The following is a 21,297-nucleotide window of genomic DNA, read 5'->3' on the forward strand; positions in this document are numbered from 1 at the left end:
CATCTTGCCCCTCCGGACTCCAGGGTCCTCATGTGTAGACACTCAGCTAGGGGCAGATGTGGCTGCTCCCAGGGGCTGTTCCAGTTGCAATATTCCACGGTTCTACTGTTTCCCACCTGAATCATGATCAGAGCAGGTATCATTTACTGCTGGCTTGTTAGGTTCCAGGTTCTATGCCAAGTATAGCACATGAGAGGTCTCATTGGGTCCTCACAATCAACCTCTGTAGTAGGTGTTATTACTCCCATTTTATGAAGGAGGGAACCGAGCATTCTGGAGGGTCACAGTGACGGTGCTGGTGTTAGTCACCATGCTCTATGTTATACAGAATTGTCTGTTTTTGAATTGCAAGGTGCTGTTCGTCTTATGGATTAAATTATCTTTCCCATTGTTTCCTTTCTCATTACTTATTTTCCTATGGGAACCATGAAAAAAGTCAAGAGCTGGATGGGGCGGGTCTGCTTTGGTGTGAGTGTCAGCCCACTAGATTAGAAAGAGGGGGTCAGCACAAGCTCATGCAGCTGGAGTTCTTAGAAAAGAACAGAGGCCCAAGGAGCAGGAGGGAGGCACAGACCCGACCACCAACCAATGTCTGTGTAGGCAGAAGGTGCTAATTTGGAGGCGGCAGGCCTGAGTGTGAGGGTATTGTTCCTGGTCTAGTCCTGTGACATCTTTAGGCCTTAGTACCTCATTAGTAAAATATTAGATAATGGATATACATTATAGAGTATTGAGAGGAAACATTCAGAAAAGTCCTCTGTGAACCTTCCTGAATGTCACTCCTACCCTAGGCCCGAGTATAAGGTTTGGCACAAGCACGGTATTGGACAAATATTTGTGGGCCATGGGGTGGCACCGTGATTTTCTGGGTGTTATCCACCTAACTTGGGTTGTTACAGAATATTAATAAATGCCTAACTGGTCTTGGGGAGAAGATGGCTCTCTGAAACACAGCCTAAGGCTAGTCGGAAACGGTCTGCTGGCAAACGCTCCTGAAGAAGATATTACTAATCATGGTGTGCATTCCACACAAGATCTATCCGCTTTAGTAACTGCATCGAGGGGGCCTCAGGACCCTGGAGAGCAGTTTGATGCCATGCATGGGTGCAGGAGTTGGGGCACTGCTCCCTTAATTCCCTTGAAAATCCAAAGGAAAAGTACAAATGAATAACACTGTAAAATGACATTAAGGCCCCTTTGGAGAGCAGCTGCCCACCCCCCATGCTGCTAGCCGATAATGGCCACCCCTCATCAAATATTTATTCCAGCCCTTGTGGTCGTCCATCAGCCTCCAGCATCATGCCAGGGATGGAATCTGATTATTAAAAATGGTCAGGAGCGAGGCAGGCAGACTACAAAGTGCTTGGGATGGAAAGGAGGGAACATCAAAGCCCTATATTCTTCCTTAAAGGTCGTCTCCGGAAGCAGAGGCCTCCTGTTAGGCAATCAAACTCGCAGGGATTCAAGGACCTGGCCCCTGCGTGCTTCCCAGCCTCTTGCTCCTTTCTTTTCTCGCCAGTGGGCCAGAAGGGAGTGAAGCCAGAGCCTGACTCTGAGCCACGGGTTTATGAAAAGCAAGAAATACGCTGCCCCATGCAGACATGTGACTGCCTTCACTTTTGAGGGGGGTCCTGGCATTTCATTAGTGCCCTGTTTGAAGCCTGCCCTTTGCAAAGCAGAAAATGAAGAGAAGAAAGTAAGTACGGAGGCTGATTCAAACAGTCTTCTGGTATCTTGAGTTTGTGATATCCCTTTGTGTGGCTTCACTTATTACATGGGTGGAAGAGCCTGTCAGGCAAGAAATCATGCCTGGTGTTTACACTTTAATGGAACCCAGGGACCAATTAACCACACTAAGTGCCAACGGGCAAAGCATTTCTTAAAGGAATAGGAGGGAACTCTTATATTATCGTTCCATTTCCCTCCTCTTTTCCCAAATAAAAGACAGATGCTATGTCAACAGTCTCTCAAGAGTGATCTTTTATTTTCTGAAAGTCCTAAAACTGACCCATTTATCAAAATATGACTGATGTCTCAGCCTACAAACAATATCCTTTTCTCCCTCACAAATCCTGGAGCCCCGAGAGGCTGCAGCCTGGTCCAAGCAGTGCCATCAAAATCTGCCCTCCACTCCCAGCAGCTGCACGGCGGCCTCCTGCACAGCCTGGTGGACACGCCTGACCTCTCTCTGGGACAAGGTCCTCTCCATGTGGCGGTAGGTGATGCGGTAGCAGTGGCTTGTCTTGTGTGTCCTGGAGAATGGAAGAGAAAGGCAGGTAAGTGAGGGACAGATGTGCCTGCCGCCTGTAGGAACGGTGTTGCCGGCTCTGACCAGATCAACCCCAGAGGAGAATAGGAAGGGATCCGGGGCCTACTGGCATGGTGTGACAGAGACATCACCATCACTAACAGCCTGCACCTCTTACAGGCTTCCTGAGAGGTGGTGGTTGGGAGACCACTGACTTGAATAATCAAGAATGCTGGTTCCCACTGGACTAGCTGCATTCAAGTTCCCTGGGCAGGATGTTTCTTACAAGTCTGATTTCCTGGGCCAAGCCCTGGATAGGTGGGATGTGGGCTCTGGGTTTCTGGGCTTTTTATCGGTTCCTCAGGGGACTCTGCTAAGCAGAGATGGTCAGGAGCCAAGGCCACCAAGCCTCCACCTTTCTCACGTCACAGAAAACATATTTGGAAGGCACACTGCAGTCACAAGGCCGGGATTGGCTCTGGGGGCTCTAGCCGCCTAAAAGGCTGAGCGCTATCACTCTGTTTGCACCTCTAACAGGCCATGGAAAGCATAGAGACAATTGTGCCATACAGACATGCTTCCGAGTTCCAGGTAGTGGGGCCTTTTGCAGAACTTAGTCTTCACAGAGATACGTGAAGCCACAGCTCCTGGTGCGGCTGCTCTGTGAACATGCTTCTCCACAGGTGTGCCTGTGTGTTTCAGGTATATTTGGACAGGCCTTCCGTTGCTGCTGGAAAGGCAAGGCCTGCCCTGCTGGGGTCCTTAAGAAGCGTTCCACTGCAAAAGTACAGCCCAACTGTGCCCAGTGGCACTGGGCCTCTTGTGGACACTGGAAAGACTCCACACTGCCTCCCCCAGGTGCAGAAGACAGGCCTTTTTTTCAGTTTGACATCATCAAGGAAGGAGGCTGCAACATCCTGAGTTTCTGAGAGATGGAAGATTCCAGAGGAGGAAAAATTAGTTAAGGAGTGAGAAGGAGTGCATAGGAATCATAGATGCTTGAAGATGATGCCAACATTTACTAGAACAAGTGTGGTGATAGGATCTGGGGGCCCAGGTTGTCAGTGACCTGGTGATGGTGCAAGGGTGTGATGGTTTCCTGCGGGTGGGGGGCACAGCCATGTCAAGTTACGCCCACTGCAGGGGACACCTCCACTAGCCTCCTAATTCCCTGTGCCAGTGAGGGAGACAGAGGCCCCCTGCAAGTCAGTGGCAGCTGGGCCACGACACACCTTTCCTGGGTCTCAGTTTCTCCTCTGTTGAAAGAGGTTAACAGCATAGCACTTACACCATCAACCTTTCCAATCTGTTGCAAAGACCTAGTCAGAAAGGGACAGGGCTCTGCAAATTATGAAGAACTTGAGTGTGAGGCAAAAGTATCCTTGTGGCAACTGTTGGTATGTGCTTTCGTTGGTTCACTCAGGCATCTTTTACTTAGCTGAAGAGTTCGTAATATGGCCACTCTGCATGCTGGGATGCCCAACCAAAGATGAATGGGAAAAATTTATCATCTTGTCTCTATATGCTTCCCAGAAGGCCCCTAGAAGGATTCCCGGGATTCAAACAGCTTTTATAAAACATTTTGATGAGTGAGGTGTAAATGAATCATAAACATATGGATTAATTTTATAATTTGAGAGAAATAAAATTTGGCAGAATATTTGGTGATAATTCAGTAGCTTCAACTGAAAATCAACCAGCTTTGCCTTTTCCTAACATCACTGGGGAGAGAAAGAAGACTTACTTTTGTTTTCTAGAAACTTCTTTTTGAAGATTTTAGTTGGTAGGACATACTCCTGTCCTCATTTGCTTGTTGGAGGACTGAAAGCAGTGGAGCTGGCAATTGGTCATGAGTCTCCTCATCCTTGAGGAGTGGGTTGTCCCCGAGAACTACAGGGTCACAGACCTGAAGGGTCTCATGGCTCGTCACTGACCAGGTTAAGACGATGGATTTCTCAAGAGGAGGGATGCCCTCAGTGCCCAACTCCAAGTATCTGAATTAGAGCTCTTTTGATTCTTTTATACCACCCAATGTGGCCTTTCTGTGGTCAAAAAGCTTCTCAACCTTTTATCTGCCATGACCCTCACTGTCACTCAATGAGAGCAGCGTTGATATAGTGCTTCTTATGTACCAGGAACCACCGTAAGCCCTTTGCAGGCATTAACTCATGTAAGCATCAACACCCCACTGAGTTCCTAGCACTCTTGTCCTGGTTATAAAAATAAGGAAACTGAGGCACAGAGAGCAAAATAACTTGCCCAAGTTCACACAGCTACTAAGTGGCAGGGCTGGATTTGAAACCAGGCCATCTGGAGGGAATGCAATCGTGCAGCCACTGTGGAAAACAGCTTGGTGGGTCCTCAAAGAGTTAAACATGGAATTACCATATGAACCAGCCATTCTACTCCTAGGTATATACACCCCAAAGAACTGAAAGCATGTATTCAAACAAAGACCTGTACGAAAATTTTCATAGCCAAACAGTGGATATGGCCGTCAATGGATTAATAGATAAACAAAATATGGTATAGCCATATGGTGGACCTGTACAATGGAATATTATTTAGTCATTGAAGGAATGAATTAATGATACATGCTGCAATGTGGATAAACCCCCAAAACATGCTAAGTGAAAGAAGCCAGACACAGCAGATCACATACTGCATGATTTCATTCACATGATATATCCAGAATAGGGAAATCCGTATGATAGAAAGCAGACTGGCGGTTGCCAGAGGGTGGGGGAAGGAGGTACAGGTAGAAACCGCTTAATGGTGTGAAAATTAATAAAGGGGACTGGGATGCTAGAAGGGGAGCCTACAAGGGAGAGCCCTTCCACTCAATGTCAATTACAAGAAGAATTGTCAACTACAGACTCCAACGGAAGTGTCAGTTACAGACCTCAACAGAAGAGTCTCAACAGGAAGCAATTGTCAATTACAGGTCCCAACAGGGAAGGATGTACACTGCATCTCCTACAGGAGATCAACCACCCCTGCAACACAGCCAGTGAGAAACCACCATCACCCTGAACTCCTGCTTCTCTCTAATGAACTTTTGTCCAAAACAACCCCTCTCAACTTCCTCCTTCTCTATAAAATAATATTCTTCGCTTGTGTTTGTTGGATTTGCCTATGATTGTGCTGTAGCTGGCTTGTTCCAGATTGTAATTCTCTGTTATTTCCAAATAAGCGCATCTTTTGCTGGTAAGATAACTGGCAGTGTGAAGGTTAACATTAGGCACAAGGTTTTCTTTTGGGGTGAAGAAAATGCTTTAGAACTAGGTAGGTAGTGTGGCTGCCTAACATTGAGAATGTCCTAACTGCCAATGACCCTCCCACTTCAAAAATGGTTAATTTTCAATGTTTATTTATTTTTGAGAGACAGAGGCAGAGCATGAGTGGGGGAGGGGCAGAGAGAGAGAGAGACACACACAGAATCCGAAGCAGGCTCCAGGCTCTGAGCTGTCAGCACAGAGCCCGACATGGGGCTCGAACCCACGAACCACGAGATCATGACCTGAGCCGAAGTCGGACGCTTAACCAACTGAGCCACTCGGGTGCCCCAAAAATGGTTAATTTTCACCTCATTACAAATACACACAAGAAACTAGGCAGTTTGGTTTCAGAGCCCAATATTAGCTACCATGCCTGAGCACTCCACCACACTCCTCCTTGTCTTCTTTTCCCTTCTCCAGCCTCTTCCTTCTACCCTAACTTTTCCTAAGAAGTGACAAGGCTTGCAAGCTACTGAGAAGGGAATTGCCCTTAATCCTTCTATTCAAGAGATGGAGTAAGCCCATGTTCCTTTCTAGCTCTGCTCTTTGACTAACAAGCCAGACATGAGGCATAACTGTGACATAGAGTGGGAATCCCTGGAACATGGATGCTTTTTAAGAGGTCTTTCCCATATATACAATGGAGTATTACTTGACAGTCAAAAAGACTGATATCTTGTCATTTGCAACTCTGTCGATGGAACTACAGGGTATTATGCTAAGCAAAATTAGAGAAAGACAAATATCATATGACTTCACTCATATGAGGACTTTAAGATACAAAACAGATGAATGTAAGGGAAGGAAGGCAAAAATAATATAAAAACAGGAAGGGGAACAAAACATAAGAGACTTAAATATGGATAACAAACAGAGGGTTACTGGAGGGGTTGTGGGAGGGGGGGTGGGCTAAATGGGTAAGGGGCATTAAGGAATCTACTCCTGAAATCATTGTTTCACTATATGCTAACTAATTTGGATGTAAATTTTAAAAAATAAAAAATAAAATTAAAAACAATAAAAAGAAAATTAAAAAAAAAAAAAAAGGTCTTTCCTGCTTATGGGGCCATTAAAAGGCGTGTTGCAAAAGCCAAACAGCTGGTGGGAAATCAAGAGGGCTTGCAGGGAGAGCATAAAAGGGGGGTTGGGGAGGGGTGCAGTCACAGCTCCTGTCCACACACAGTTGGCTGGGCAGAGTGAAGCTGCCGAAGCCTTCCCCCCAGACTCATGTGGGCACAGCCTTCAGACAAGAAACCTTCCCGGAAAGAGAGAAGAGACTACATTGACAATTCTCTCTTCTGTACCTGATAGCTTCTAGTCATAGGCAGAAGAAATGAGAATATCCCTTATGGAGTTTGTGAGGGCAAATTTCCTTACAGTAAGTCTGAAGAAGAGTCTAAACATTTCTTTTGGTGCTGGAATTTCACTGCATTAGGATATTGGCGGAAACGAGTTGGTCACTGGTTGGAGCTTGGATTTTTAACAGAGACTTTGGATTGAGAACCCGAGAATGTTTGAGCTTCAAGGGCTTATCACTCGTCTAACTCAGAGACTGATTCAGTTCTTGAACAGACAGCGCGTTCCAGGCACTGAGCTGGACAGAGGTAAGCGAGTGAGGGGAGTCCCGACCCAACAGGTTCACATCTGGGGACCAGAGGTCTGCAGAGGTCCTGCAGCAACCCGGGAGGAGCCCGAGTGGAGGACTGTTCCCCTTGTCTCCGTGATGGGGCTGGTGCTGCATTGAAATCAGCCATGCGGCACTCCCACCTCGCATCCTCCTTCAGCAAACGACTCTTTCCTCTGGTGCTTCCCTGTGAGCATCTACGTGGTACTACTCATGTAACACGAGGCTGGGCTCTCCAGGGCCTGTGAAAGGGATCCAGATCATCCTGCCTACTCAGGGGCTTACCTCTGGTGAGAAAAAGGACACAGGACGGCCCATGCTTGCCCACGCACAGAGGAGCTGAACGATGCTGTGGTTCACTGCTCTAACCAGCCTCCCACCTTTTGTGTTTTCCTACCTGGCCTCCCTTCAGTTCTCATTCTCAGAGATCCAACCTGGCTCATGAAGCTGGAAACATGGCTCAGAACTTTTTCTGAAACTTACTTCTCCTTGGGTCCTGTTCCCTGCTCCGGCATGATTGCCAAGGTGCACCGAACTCTGCTGTCCTATGTGTCCAGCTGCCCGCCCCCCTCCCAGGAACTGAGGGGCAGCCCCCTGTGGGCAAGTGGCAGCGCTGGGCTGCATGGTGGATGCACCTGTGGGCAGGGAGCCTGTATTTTCAGGCCTCCTTCTCCCGAAGCACTAACTAACCTTAAACCTACGGAAGGGGATGTTTGGGTGCTGCGCATGATCGAGTCTGGATTAGTAGAGGAGTGTCGAAATCAGACATGTTTAAGAGGAATCTTGCCCTAGCTCTTTCTTTTCTTCCTGACCAAATAAGTGATAAAATTAACAAGTATCAAAAGTACTGCTAGGTGACTGGCTGTGCTCCAGTTTACAGGGTGCCAGCAATAGACTCTGAAAGAATGTGGGGCTAACCAAGCATCGCTGGAAAGAAGGGACAAGGGGTCTGAGTGCTAGGGAGGGTTGGATTACTTCTATTACACAACCACTTGGTTTACTCTGGCAACTAGACAGGTTCCAAATGTGAAATAAAACCCTTCCATGGGATGCAGCCAAAGCTCAGCTCCTGCAACACCCACAGTGGTTGGCTTTTCCATCTGTGACAAGAGCAGCTACTTCATGTTCTTGGCCACTGGACACATCCTGGAGTAGATCGTTTACCACCAGTAGTTACTGCAGATGCCACCTATGCGTGCTGGGACTTCTCAACACAATAATGTCCATTTGGTCTGTCACACGGGTCAGCCTCACACTGGATTCTTTCATTTACTTCTGAGGATACACAACTACCTGATGTTTCCCTGTTTCCAGTATCATGGGTTATGTGCGATGTCACACATATAATGCGTATCTCTCTTGTCCTATACACAGCACAGAGGATATGGGTGTAGGTTATGTATACTCTCTTCTACTCAGGTCACTGTCTTTTTCTAAATTCCTGCCCCAGGTGCTGCCATGGGGTGGGTTCCGTTTTCTGAGTAAAGAAAACAGGAATTCCCCTGTTCACTTTTAATGTGTCTCCTGCATGTATCATGCAGAAGGTCAGTGGGAAGCCCCACAAGGCAATGTCCCGCGCACCATGAGGAGGGTGCAGAATGCTTTCACGGGGTGGGGGTGGGGGTTGGCCCAGGCAAGGGAACAGGATGATGGAAAAAGGAGAATGGAAGGGAGTATCTGTTCAAGGCTGCTCCTGAAAATACAGAATGAAAAGGGGCCTGGTGGAATGCAGAGGAGCCCAGAATTTGCACCTAGAGACCTGAGTTGTAGTCCCTACTCTGCCCTTTGCTTTCTTTGTGACTTGGGGCAGTTTACTTAACCCCTTGTGAAGTGAGGGTCACCACCCTACTCCTGGGGTTGTGCTGGCTGAGTGGGGCATGTCTGGAGCCTGCTAGGATGAAGGCTGCCACCCTGAGAGCTCAACCCCTAGTCCGTCCCATCTCCTTCCCCTATTCCCAGGATGCGTCAGGAGAGGAATGGCACTACGGGGAGGACGACCTGTATTTCTTACATCCTTCTTTGAAATCTGCTTTTCGGGGCGCCTGGGTGGCGCAGTCGGTTAAGCGTCCGACTTCAGCCAGGTCACGATCTCGCGCTCCGTGAGTTCGAGCCCCGCGTCAGGCTCTGGGCTGATGGCTCAGAGCCTGGAGCCTGTTTCCGATTCTGTGTCTCCCTCTCTCTCTGCCCCTCCCCCGTTCATGCTCGGTCTCTCTCTGTCCCAAAAATAAATAAACGTTGAAAAAAAAAATTTAAAAAAAAAGAAATCTGCTTTTGTGGGCCTGGAATCTGACCTGTGGCCAAGGGTAGCATGAGCACATTGGTTAGCTGTGGCTGGGAAAGTTCAGTGAGGAGGACAGGTCAGGGAGAGTGATGAATTATCACTCAGAATTAGGCACCATTTAAATAAGTCATCTGGAAATTAAGTAAATTATTTTTTCTTCTTTACCTTTCATATATATATGTACATACATATATGTATGTATACATATATACAATATGTCATATATACATACATATTTCATAAATATATATAATATACTATATATAGTATATATTTAGTATATGTATATACACTAAAAAAGAGGAGAAAATAAAATCTGATTATAAGACAGCATACAGTGATCCTATATCACTTTCCTAATGAACTGCTCTGGGGTTTTCTCTGAAAGAGATATCACTGGTTTAATGTAAAGAAAGAATATAGGCGTGGGAGGCAGGAGACCCGGGTCCTAGTCCAAGCCCCAGCAACATCTGTGTGGCCTCCCCAGTGAGATGGCTGGACTGAATGGGCTCAAGGCCCCTTCCAGCTCTAACAGTTCAACAGTTACTTCAGAGGACAGATGAGTTTCTAAAGCAAATGCACATGCAGAGGAAAGGAGCCAGCCAGTCAGCAAGCAGCATTTGCAAGCTGCATGGGATGAAAGAGAAAGGGGCCCTGATCTGGCGGGCAATTTCTTGACAGGCTAATGCATGAACACAAAATGCATTAGTAATATTCATGATCAAAGTAAGAAGGAAGGGAGTTGGCTTCATGAGGTTGGATTACGGCTTGGTAGAGCCCACTGAGAAAGTCTTCTTGTAGAAGGTGGACCTCAACTTATAACAGACACTCTGGACAACTTATAGCCCCTCTCCATCAACTACGCTTTTCTAGCCTGCATCCCTTACACCCACACTTTCCAGAACTAAGAGGTCTGCTTTTCTTATTCTCAGAATGGTAGGTTGTAGGCTCAATGCTCCCTGGTGGGCCGTTCTAAGTGAGGTACCTACCCCCCCCCGCCCCAGTTCCTAGCTAGCCAGCATCAGCAGTGCCTGTCACTGCCACTGCTGTGGTTACGATTTCTTCCCAGAGGGATTTCTGTTCCTGGGAGTCAGTCACAAGAAACCAAACCAGATGGTGCCTCTGACAGTTACTGCCTTGGGAAAGACAACTCCAATCCAGGCCTTGATGGAGGGAGAGTCAGAGCCAGGGAAAAAGGAATTTGCTGGGTGCAGCTTGAGTAGAGCTGCTTTCAAACCTGCCTCCCCCGCCCCCCTCCCCAGTTCCCAGTCATCTCGCGTGGTGGCAACTTAAGAGCTCCTCAGAGACGCACGTTTTGCAGGCAAGAAATGCTTTTTCACATCAAACACTTGTCAAGTCCTCAGGGAAGTTTCCAAACACCCCCAGGGTTTTATTTCCATCAATCCCTGTAACTTCTCCTGGTACTTCCCAATGAGTGTCTCATGCTAAGCTCCTCAGGAGGGACAGTGTTCATGCTCTCGCCTCCTGGGGAGCATGGCCCATGTTCCTGCCCCCCACATGCATGTATATACATATGAAAATTGTTTTGGGGAAATCATCTAATAGAATCTCTTATGGAGGGGCACAAGATCTAGACTAGCCAGTGCCACGAGGGCCTAGCTAGAGGACCTTAACCTTGGGCCAGTTCTTCATTTCTGATCTAGGTTCTCATTTTAAGACACAGATAATGAACTCATAGGGTTTTTTGAAGAAACTGCATGAAAATAATATATGTTAGGTGTTTAGCATAGTTCAGGCTTATAGTTAACAATTAGTATTATTAATTATGTACCTAAATATTAAATAGGCTCTACTTTGGGTCACACGGAAAGTGACCTTAGATGAATTATCAGAGTTTCTACTTCTCATTTGTAAAAATGGATCCCTAATATGATACATACTACAACACAGAAGAAACTTGGGGGCATTATATCAGGTGAAATAAGCCAGACACATAAGGTCAAACATGTAAGTCCACTTATGCGAAGTTCCTAGAGAAGGGTGGTTGAGAAGGGCTGGGGAAAGGGAGGACGGGGAGTTAGTGTTTAATGGGGACAGAGTTTCGGTCTGGGAAGATGAAAAAGACCTGGCGGCAGATGGCGTGATGGCTGCAAAACAGTATGAAGGTACTTAATGCCACAGAACCATACATTTAAAAGTGGTGAACATGGTAAATTCTACGTTATGTATATTTTATTAAAATAAAAAAAAATTTGACGAGGAGAGCTGGCCCAAATAACCTAGTTGACTATAACTAGGAATGGGGGTTGGCAACTCACATTTATATTTAGAACAAACAAACAAAAGACAACAACGAAAACCCGACCAGATCACTGACACCCATGCGGCAGACTGTTGGAGGGTATGACGTGACTGCTTCCCGTCCTCCCCAGATGGCTCACTTTGACTTCATTAACCTGTCTCTTAAGCTGCCCTGCATTTCATACAAATGAATTTTTACGATGCCCTGCTCGTAATGTTATAACAGAGAATTTAACCATATTTGAACAATTCTTTTCCATGATTCCATGATCTTCCAAGCTATCCTCATACATTTCTAACAAACTTGGAGTAATGGTTCATTTTGCACAGATTTCCAAAGCTCTGTGCTTTTTGGTTGCGTGGAAAATTTGGAAGAGGTTTTATTTTTCTCCCTGGCTTAGTCTGCCAAGCCAGAGTCAACAGAGCTAACTTTAACTCTTCTACTGTTACATGGCAGCTTCCCAAACGTGTTGACACTTTGGTGGATGACTCACGTTACAAAACAGAAGATTTGTGGTGGGTGAAGTGCTACATTTCCAACTCAATCAATTGATTAGCAATTATTTATCCTGTGATGAGGCAGACATTGTGGAAGATACAAGATACACGTTGCTTGATCAACACACAAATATTCACAGAGTGGCTGTTCTGTGCACAGCTCAGTGGTGGTGTGAGGGGGAAGAAGTATCCCAAAATAATATAAAGAAGGACTGGCTAGATAACCATCTACTTGGGGCTTAAGACTTTATATATGAAAGGATACCAACAGGACAAAGCAGTTCACACTAAATGTTAAATGAACGACACAGATTGTAAATAACTTAGTATTGAGAAACATTAGCAGGGGAGAAGAGATTAGATTTAGATCTTAAAGTATGATTAGGAGTTTTGCAAGTGAAGGTCAAGGGGTGCATCTAGCTGGCAAAATGACACAAGGACTGGCTGAGGGGCATTCCTTATATCTTTTTTCCTCTTCCATTTCAACGCTGAGTTGGTGAGTGTATGTTACAGGTATAAATGGTCCAGTGAAGAGGTATCCAGAGGATGCACGATCTGCTTGCTGGGAGAGGACTGTATACAACCACAGCAGGACGCCAGCTTTGGTCACAGCATGTACAGGAAGTGATTGACCCTGTAAGAGGGAAGGGTCATTTCTGCAAAGGCACAGACAGAATCATGAACATGCAATGGACAGGTTGAGGAGAGGTGAATAGTTCAGAGTGGCTGGTCTGGGTGTAGACAGTACAGAACTGGTAGGGTAGGAGGCTGCAGGGTGGGTAGAGATTATAGAGGAGGGTCTTATGAAGCCTCAAACAAAAATCCATCATTAAGCAATCAACCAAACAACAGAGTCCAGGATCTTGTCTCTAAAGTATCTTATAACTGCTCTGGACAGTTTTATTGCATCTAGAGTTTGGTCCTCAGTGAACTTCAGATCTTACTCCCCACAAACAACAGAGGATTACTCAGATATTATGGTATATTATGTCACCAATCTGGTAAAAAAAAATTTTTTTAAGGGAGAGACAGTGTGAGCAGGGGAGAGGGGTAGGGGGCAGGAGGGTGGGGAGCGGGAGAAAGAGAAAGACAGTATCTTAAGTAGGCTCCATGCTCAGTACAGAGTCCAATGCAGGGCTCAATCCCATGACTCTGGGATCACAGCCTGAGCCGAAATCAAGAGTTGGACACACAACTGACTGAGTTACCCAGGTGCCCCCTGATCTGATATTAATAACCACCCAACCAAGGAATATCCTATAGATCTATCCTCAATCCCATTATTATGAGTAGAATTACCCATAACTGTGTTATGTTGTATAACTTATATTTCTTTAGCAAGTAATGGATCAAATGTGCTGATTGCTTTAAGAAAGACTCAGTGTCTAGATAATTATGAAGGAAGTATTAGGAAAGAGAAATTTATATACATTTCAAATGACTTATGGTTATTTTGCAAATGTTTTTGAGGAGGGACTCTCTCAGTCTAATTAATAGCACCATCTCTTGACAAATAGTGAGTGGGAGAATGAGGGAGAGAATGACAAAATAGAGACTTGGTTGGCAGGATGAGCTCCCACTAATTCATCGTATTCTAGGCTGGAATACAGCAGTGATATCTTGATTAAGGATTCATTGTACAAGCAACATATTTTATGGAATCATAGAATCCAAGACATATAGGCCTTAAAGATTTTCTGGCCCATGATTGAGCTCTTTCTATAAAGCCTTATGTTGGTGTACTTCTGGGGCAGACCATTCCAGGCTTCCCCAGCACAGGCTGAGAGCAAGATCCCCTTTACAATGAGCTGACAAGTGCTTCCTATGTTTGTCCTCATTGGTCCTCAGTTCTGCTCCATGACAGCCCTAGTGAGGGACTCCTAGGATCACTGATAGTCAGAGTTGGAGGCAGCACATGTAATGTTTAACATCACTGTCTCTAAGGTTAAATGTATGTCTGTCTATGCATCTGCCCGTCCATCCATCCATCCATCCATCCATCCATCCATCCATCCATCCATTTCATTTATCCATCCAACAGATGAAGTGAATATCCAACATGTCATGTATTCTGCCAAGTATTGAGGACCAAATGATGGAACAAAAAACAAAACAAAACAAACCTGACCTCATGAAGTTCACAGTCTAGCATAAGACACAGGCATTAATCAAAGAATTACGAAGAAATGTAAATCGCAACTACGCTACTGGGTTTGAAGAAGAGGTATGTGAGGCTACATAAAAGGGCAATTGACTCAGATGGGTGGGTCAGAGAAGGTTCCTTGTGCAAGTGTTAGTGAGCTGAGATCCTACAGAGGGTAGGAACTAACCAGGAGAATGAAGGTGAGGGGTGGTGATTGGAGGAGTTTCTGGTAGAGGGGCTGACAAGTATACAGGCCCTATGGTCTGAGTTCAGATCCTAACTGCTCCTCCTCTGAGCTATGTGATCTCGGTCAGATTTCTGACCTTCTCCAAGTCTCAGTTTTCATGATAACATGGAGAAAACAATCCTGCATGTCATGCAGATGAAGCCTTCATGGGCTCAGTCCAGGTTCATTACTATGAGCACCATCATCTGAGAGTCCCATAGTTCAGGGCTTTTTTCTTAAGCAACAGAACCCCAATCTCTCTCTCATGTGATGCCCTTCAATTTTGTTCCCTATAATTACATGGTATATAGAGTACAGCTTAAAGCAAAGCTACTTTAGTTAAAGTGGGCTTGAGGATCTCATGCACGCGGCCTCTGCTTCCTGCACACAGCAGCCTCCTTCCCCAGAAGCTCATCAGAATCCCCAAAGCTCCAAGGAGGGCAATTTAAAAACCACCCCAGGGGCACATGAGTGGCTCAGTTGGTTAAGTGTCTGACTTCAGCTCAGGTCATAATCTCATGGGTTTTGAGTTTGAGCCCTGCATTGGGCTCTGCACTGATAGTTCAGAGCCTGCCTGGGATTCTCTCTCCCCCTCTCTCTCTGCCCCTCCTCCACTCCCTCTCACTCAAAAATAAAAAAATAAACTTAAAAAACAAAACACCCCAGATTCTACAATAAGAAGCAAAATTCAGAGAGGCAATGAATGATTTGCCTGAACTCATCTCAAAATTTACAAATCACAGTGAAATTTGCTTACAATACAATTGAAGCTCATTTGGGGGAACATATTCTTCTATATAAAGAGAAATCTTTGCTTCCATGGAGTATAAATCCAGGAAGATACAGCAGAGAGCAGATAGGCTGCAGAAGTTAGAAACCTGGATTCTTATCTGAAAGCTTATCACTAAGACAAGTGACTTAACAGGTCCTTTAACAACTCTGAGCCTCAGTTTCCCTATTTTATAGAAGGGATTACAGCTGTCTTGCAGTGTTACAAATAGTAGGTTTTTAAAGTGCTTTGCAAACAAGTGACTATTTAAATATACCATAATAAAAGGGAAATTTCATCTCTGCAAATGGCCAAACAATATTTAGTGCTAAACTTGGGGAGAAATGGTAATCTAATTGAATATTTCCTGTTAAAAGAAAGCACAGTGATATAGTAAACAAGACACATTTTCTGATATGGCCTACGGCTTGTCCTATAAAAATTCTTAAAAAAAAAAAAAAAAAGAGTTCCAAACAACTTTGGAGAACAAAACAGCATCATATAGCCTTTAACACAGACCACTTGGCAGGTTAGTGTTACTTGAAGTCAAGCTGCTGGACTGGCTGGGTATACTACGTTATAGTCATACCACAGTCATGGATGTTCCTAATGGATCTATTTTTACCATCTAGAGAAAGACACAACTATCCCAGACCATCTATTCCCCCGGAAAGCTAACATGAGGAAACCACACTGACAGAAACCTGTAACTTCTATATGAAAACAGTACTTAAATTCCACATATTGATAAAATTAAAGAAAGCTCTAGGCTTTGCCATCACATAGTCTTTGTAAAATTGAAGATACTTTGTTACTAATCATAGTAGCAACAGTAAGAAAAGTTAATTATAAAGTGATGCAGCTTCCAAAGCCTTGGACCCACACAATCTTATTGGTTGAGATCTATGTGGCAATCCTGACAGGCAGACACTGTCACTTCCTTCTGCAGAGCCAGGAACGGGCCCAGGGAGATGAAGGGACTTAGTGAGGGTCACAGCTAGAATATGTGGGGACTTGCTTCCTTCTTGAGCAGGTCTGCTCATCTTTTTGTCCTAGGCACACTGTTCAGCCTGTTAATGTTACCATTAGCGACTTTTAAACAGGGATATCACAGTAACCAATACAATTACAGGATGCTTTCAGAAACAGGACTAGGACTTTGTCACAAAAGAGGAAAAAAGATACTCCTTAGTAAATATTACTTAGCAGAGAAAATGGAGGAAGTATAAAGAAAGGGTGAAACAAGAAAGAAAAAATATTTTAAAGGGAAGAATGATCTATTATGTACTCAGTGCTACGCACCATAATGTTTCACTTTATTCTCATCATTAATAGAAAGTGTGGAGGAAAAAAAAAAACAACAAAAAAATAAAAACAAACATGCCAGAATAAGGGAGAGTATGAGACTGATGAAGACACAGTCAAACCTAGAGAACACAGAACCCAGATCTGCAGGTTGTGAGTTAAACTAGTGGAGACAATACACTTGTTTTTAGAATGTGCAAACAAAATGAAAAGAAAGCCTTATCAATTCCATGGTTTGTACTGTCTGAGAGGAGAAAAGACCACAGTTCTTTAAGAAAGCAAAATTGAGTTGCGGCAAGATGGCGGCTTAGGAGGACGCTGGGCTCACCGCACGTCCTACTGATCACTTAGATTCCATCTACACCTGCCTAAATAACCCAGAAAACCACCAGAGGATTAGCAGAACGGAGTCGCCGGAGCCAAACGCAGACGAGAGGCCCACGGAAGAGGGTAGGAAGGGCGGCGAGGCGGTGCGCGCTCCACGGACTGGCGGGAGGGAGCCGGGGCGGAGGGGCGGCTCGCCGGCCAAGCAGAGCCCCCGAGTCTGGCTTGCAAAAGCGGAGGGGCCTGACGGACTGTGTTCCCACAACAAGTGCGACTTAGAGTCTGGGAGGTCATAAGTTAACAGCTCTGCTCGGAAAGCGGGAAGGCTGGAGGACAAAGGGAGGGAGAGCTGCTGAGCCCCCTGACGACAGAGCTCAGTTTGGTGGGGAACAAAGGCGCTCGCCAGCGCCATCTCCCCTGCCCATCCCCCAGCCGAAATCCCAAAGGGAACCGGTTCCTGCCAGGGAACTTGCTCGCTCCGCGCAAACACCCAACTCTGCGCTTCTGCGGAGCCAAACCTCCGGCAGCGGATCTGACTCCCTCCCGCTGCCACAGGGCCCCTCCTGAAGTGGATCACCTAAGGAGAAGCGATCTAAGCCTGCCCCTCCTGCCCCCGAACACCTTGCCTACCCACCTCAGCTAATACGCCAGATCCCCAGCATCACAAGCCTGGCAGGGTGCAAGTAGCCCAGAGGAGCCACACCACCCCACAGTGAATCCCACCCCTAGGAGAGGGGAAGAGAAGGCACACACCAGTCTGACTGTGGCCCCAGCAATGGGCTGGGGGCAGACATCAGGTCTGACTGCGGCCCCGCCCACCAACTCCAGTTATACACCACAGCACAGGGGAAGTGCCCTGCAGGTCCTCACCATGCCAGGGACTATCCAAAATGACCAAGCGGAAGAATTCCCCTCAGAAGAATCTCCAGGAAATAACAACAGCTAATGAGCTGATCAAAAAGGACTTAAATAACATAACAGAAAGTGAATTTAGAATAATAGTCATAAAATTAATCGCTGGGCTTGAAAACAGTATACAGGACAGCAGAGAATCTCTTGCTACAGAGATCAAGGGACTAAGGAACAGCCACGAGGAGCTGAAAAACGCTTTAAACGAAATGCATAACAAAATGGAAACCACCACAGCTCGGCTTGAAGAGGCAGAGGAGAGAATAGGTGAACTAGAAGATAAAGTTATGGAAAAAGAGGAAGCTGAGAAAAAGAGAGATAAAAAAATCCAGGAGTATGAGGGGAAAATTAGAGAACTAAGTGATACACTAAAAAGAAATAATATACGCATAATTGGTATCCCAGAGGAGTAAGAGAGAGGGAAAGGGGCTGAAGGGGTACTTGAAGAAATCATAGCTGAGAACTTCCCTGAACTGGGGAAGGAAAAAGGCATTGAAATCCAAGAGGCACAGAGAACTCCCTTCAGACGTAACTTGAATCGATCTTCTGCACGACATATCATAGTGAAACTGGCAAAATACAAGGATAAAGAGAAAATTCTGAAAGCAGCAAGGGGTAAACGTGCCCTCACATATAAAGGGAGACCTATAAGACTCGTGACTGATCTCTCTTTTGAAACTTGGCAGGCCAGAAAGAATTGGCACGAGATTTTCAGGGTGCTAGACAGAAAAAATATGCAGCCAAGAATCCTTTATCCAGCAAGTCTGTCATTTAGAATAGAAGGAGAGATAAAGGTCTTCCCAAACAAACAAAAACTGAAGGAATTTGTCACCACTAAACCAGCCCTACAAGAGATCCTAAGGGGGACCCTGTGAGACAAAGTCCCAGAGACATCACTACAAGCATAAAACATACAGACATCACAATGACTCTAAACCCGTATCTTTCTATAATAACACTGAATGTAAATGGATTAAATGCGCCAACCAAAAGACATAGGGTATCAGAATGGATAAAAAAACAAGACCCATCTATTTGCTGTCTACAAGAGACTCATTTTAGACCTGAGGACACCTTTAGATTGAGAGTGAGGGGATGGAAAACTATTTATCATGCGACTGGAAGCCAAAAGAAAGCTAGAGTAGCCATACTTATATCAGACAAACTAGACTTTAAATTAAAGGCTGTAACAAGAGATGAAGAAGGACATTATATAATAGTTACAGGGTCTATCCATCAGGAAGAGCTAACAATTATAAATGTCTATGCACCGAATACCTGAGCCCCCAAATATATAAAACAATTACTCATAAACACAAGCAACCTTATTGATAAGAATGTGGTAATTGCAGGGGACTTTAATACACCACAGCTCTGCTCGGAAAGCGGGAATTCTGGATCTATCCAGAAATGGATAGATCATCTAGACACACGGTCAATAAAGAAACAAGGGCCCTGAATGAGACATTGGATCAGATGGACTTGACAGATATATTTAGAACTCTGCATCCCAAAGCAACAGAATATACTTTCTTCTCGAGTGCACATGGAACATTCTCCAAGATAGATCATATACTGGGTCACAAAACAGCCCTTCATAAGTTTACAAGAATTGAAATTATACCATGCTTACTTTCAGACCACAATGCTATGAAGCTTGAAATCAACCACAGAAAAAAGTCTGGAAAACCTCCAAAAGCATGGAGGTTAAAGAACACCCTACTAATGAATGAGTGGGTCAACCAGGCAATTAGAGAAGAAATTAAAAAATATATGGAAACAAACGAAAATGAAAATACAACAATCCAAACGCTTTGGGACGCAGCAAAGGCAGTCCTGAGAGGAAAATACATTGCAATCCAGGCCTATCTCAAGAAACAAGAAAAATCCCAAATACAAAATCTAACAGCACACCTAAAGGAACTAGAAGCAGAACAGCAAAGGCAGCCTAAGCCCAGCAGAAGAAGAGAAATAATAAAGATCAGAGCAGAAATAAACAATATAGAAACTAAAAAAACTGTAGAGCAGATCAACGAAACCAAGAGTTGGTTTTTTGAAAAAATAAACAAAATTGACAAACCTCTAGCCAGGCTTCTCAAAAAGAAAAGGGAGATGACCCAAATAGATAAAATCATGAATGAAAATGGAATGATTACAACCAATCCCTCAGAGATACAAACAATTATCAGGGAATACTATGAAAAATTATATGCCAACAAAGTGGACAACCTGGAAGAAATGGACAAATTCCTGAACACCCACACTCTTCCAAAACTCAATCAGGAGGAAATAGAAAGCTTGAACAGACCCATAACCAGCGAAGAAATTGAATCGGTTATCAAAAATCTCCCAACAAATAAGAGTCCAGGACCAGATGGCTTCCCAGGGGAGTTCTACCAGATGTTTAAAGCAGAGATAATACCTACCCTTCTCAAGCTATTCCAAGAAATAGAAAGGGAAGGAAAACTGCCAGACTCATTCTATGAAGCCAGTATTACTTTGATTCCTAAACCAGACAGAGACCCAGTAAAAAAAGAGAACTACAGGCCAATATCCCTGATGAATATGGATGCAAAAATTCTCAATAAGATACTAGCAAATCGAATTCAACAGCATATAAAAAGAATTATTCACCATGATCAAGTGGGATTCATTCCTGGGATGCAGGGCTGGTTCAACATTCGCAAATCAATCAACGTGATACATCACATTAACAAAAAAAAAAAAGAGAAAAACCATATGATCCTGTCAATCGATGCAGAAAAGGCCTTCGACAAAATCCAGCACCCTTTCTTAATAAAAACCCTTGAGAAAGTTGGGATAGAAGGAACATACTTAAGGATCATAAAAGCCATTTATGAAAAGCCCACAGCTAACATCATCCTCAACGGGGAAAAACTGAGAGCTTTTTCCCTGAGATCAGGAACACGACAAGGATGCCCACTCTCACCGCTGCTGTTTAACATAGTGCTGGAAGTTCTAGCATCAGCAATCAGACAACAAAAGGAAATCAAAGGCATCAAAATTGGCAAAGATGAAGTCAAGCTTTCGCTTTTTGCAGATGACATGATATTATACATGGAAAATCCGATAGACTCCACCAAAAGTCTGCTAGAACTGATACAGGAATTCAGCAAAGTTGCAGGATACAAAATCAATGTACAGAAATCAGTTGCATTCTTATACACTAACAATGAAGCAACAGAAAGACAAATAAAGAAACTGATCCCATTCACAATTGCACCAAGAAGCATAAAATACCTAGGAATAAATCTAACCAAAGATGTAAAGGATCTGTATGCTGAAAACTATAGAAAGCTTATGAAGGAAATTGAAGAAGATTTAAAGAAATGGAAAGACATTCCCTGCTCATGGATTGGAAAAATAAATATTGTCAAAATGTCAATACTACCCAAAGCTATCTACACAT

At 44.6% G+C, this 21,297-nt stretch overlaps 1 protein-coding gene across 7 annotated transcripts in view; it reads right to left on the bottom strand.

Annotated features, from left to right (window-relative positions):
• Positions 1-1,958: 1,958 nt before the first annotated feature.
• FARS2 (phenylalanyl-tRNA synthetase 2, mitochondrial) overlaps positions 1,959-21,297 on the bottom strand; it is a 551,313-nt gene continuing 531,974 nt past the window's right edge. For all 7 annotated transcript variants that reach the window (XM_043590891.1, XM_043590887.1, XM_043590888.1 and 4 more), the window contains one exon: positions 1,959-2,252. In XM_043590891.1, the coding sequence (XP_043446826.1) occupies positions 2,114-2,252 (139 nt within the window). In that variant the 3' untranslated portion in view covers positions 1,959-2,113. The remainder of the gene's footprint in view (positions 2,253-21,297) is intronic.

Source organism: Prionailurus bengalensis, chromosome B2 (assembly GCF_016509475.1).
Source record: "Prionailurus bengalensis isolate Pbe53 chromosome B2, Fcat_Pben_1.1_paternal_pri, whole genome shotgun sequence".
In the NCBI taxonomy this organism is placed as follows: Eukaryota; Metazoa; Chordata; class Mammalia; order Carnivora; family Felidae; genus Prionailurus; species Prionailurus bengalensis.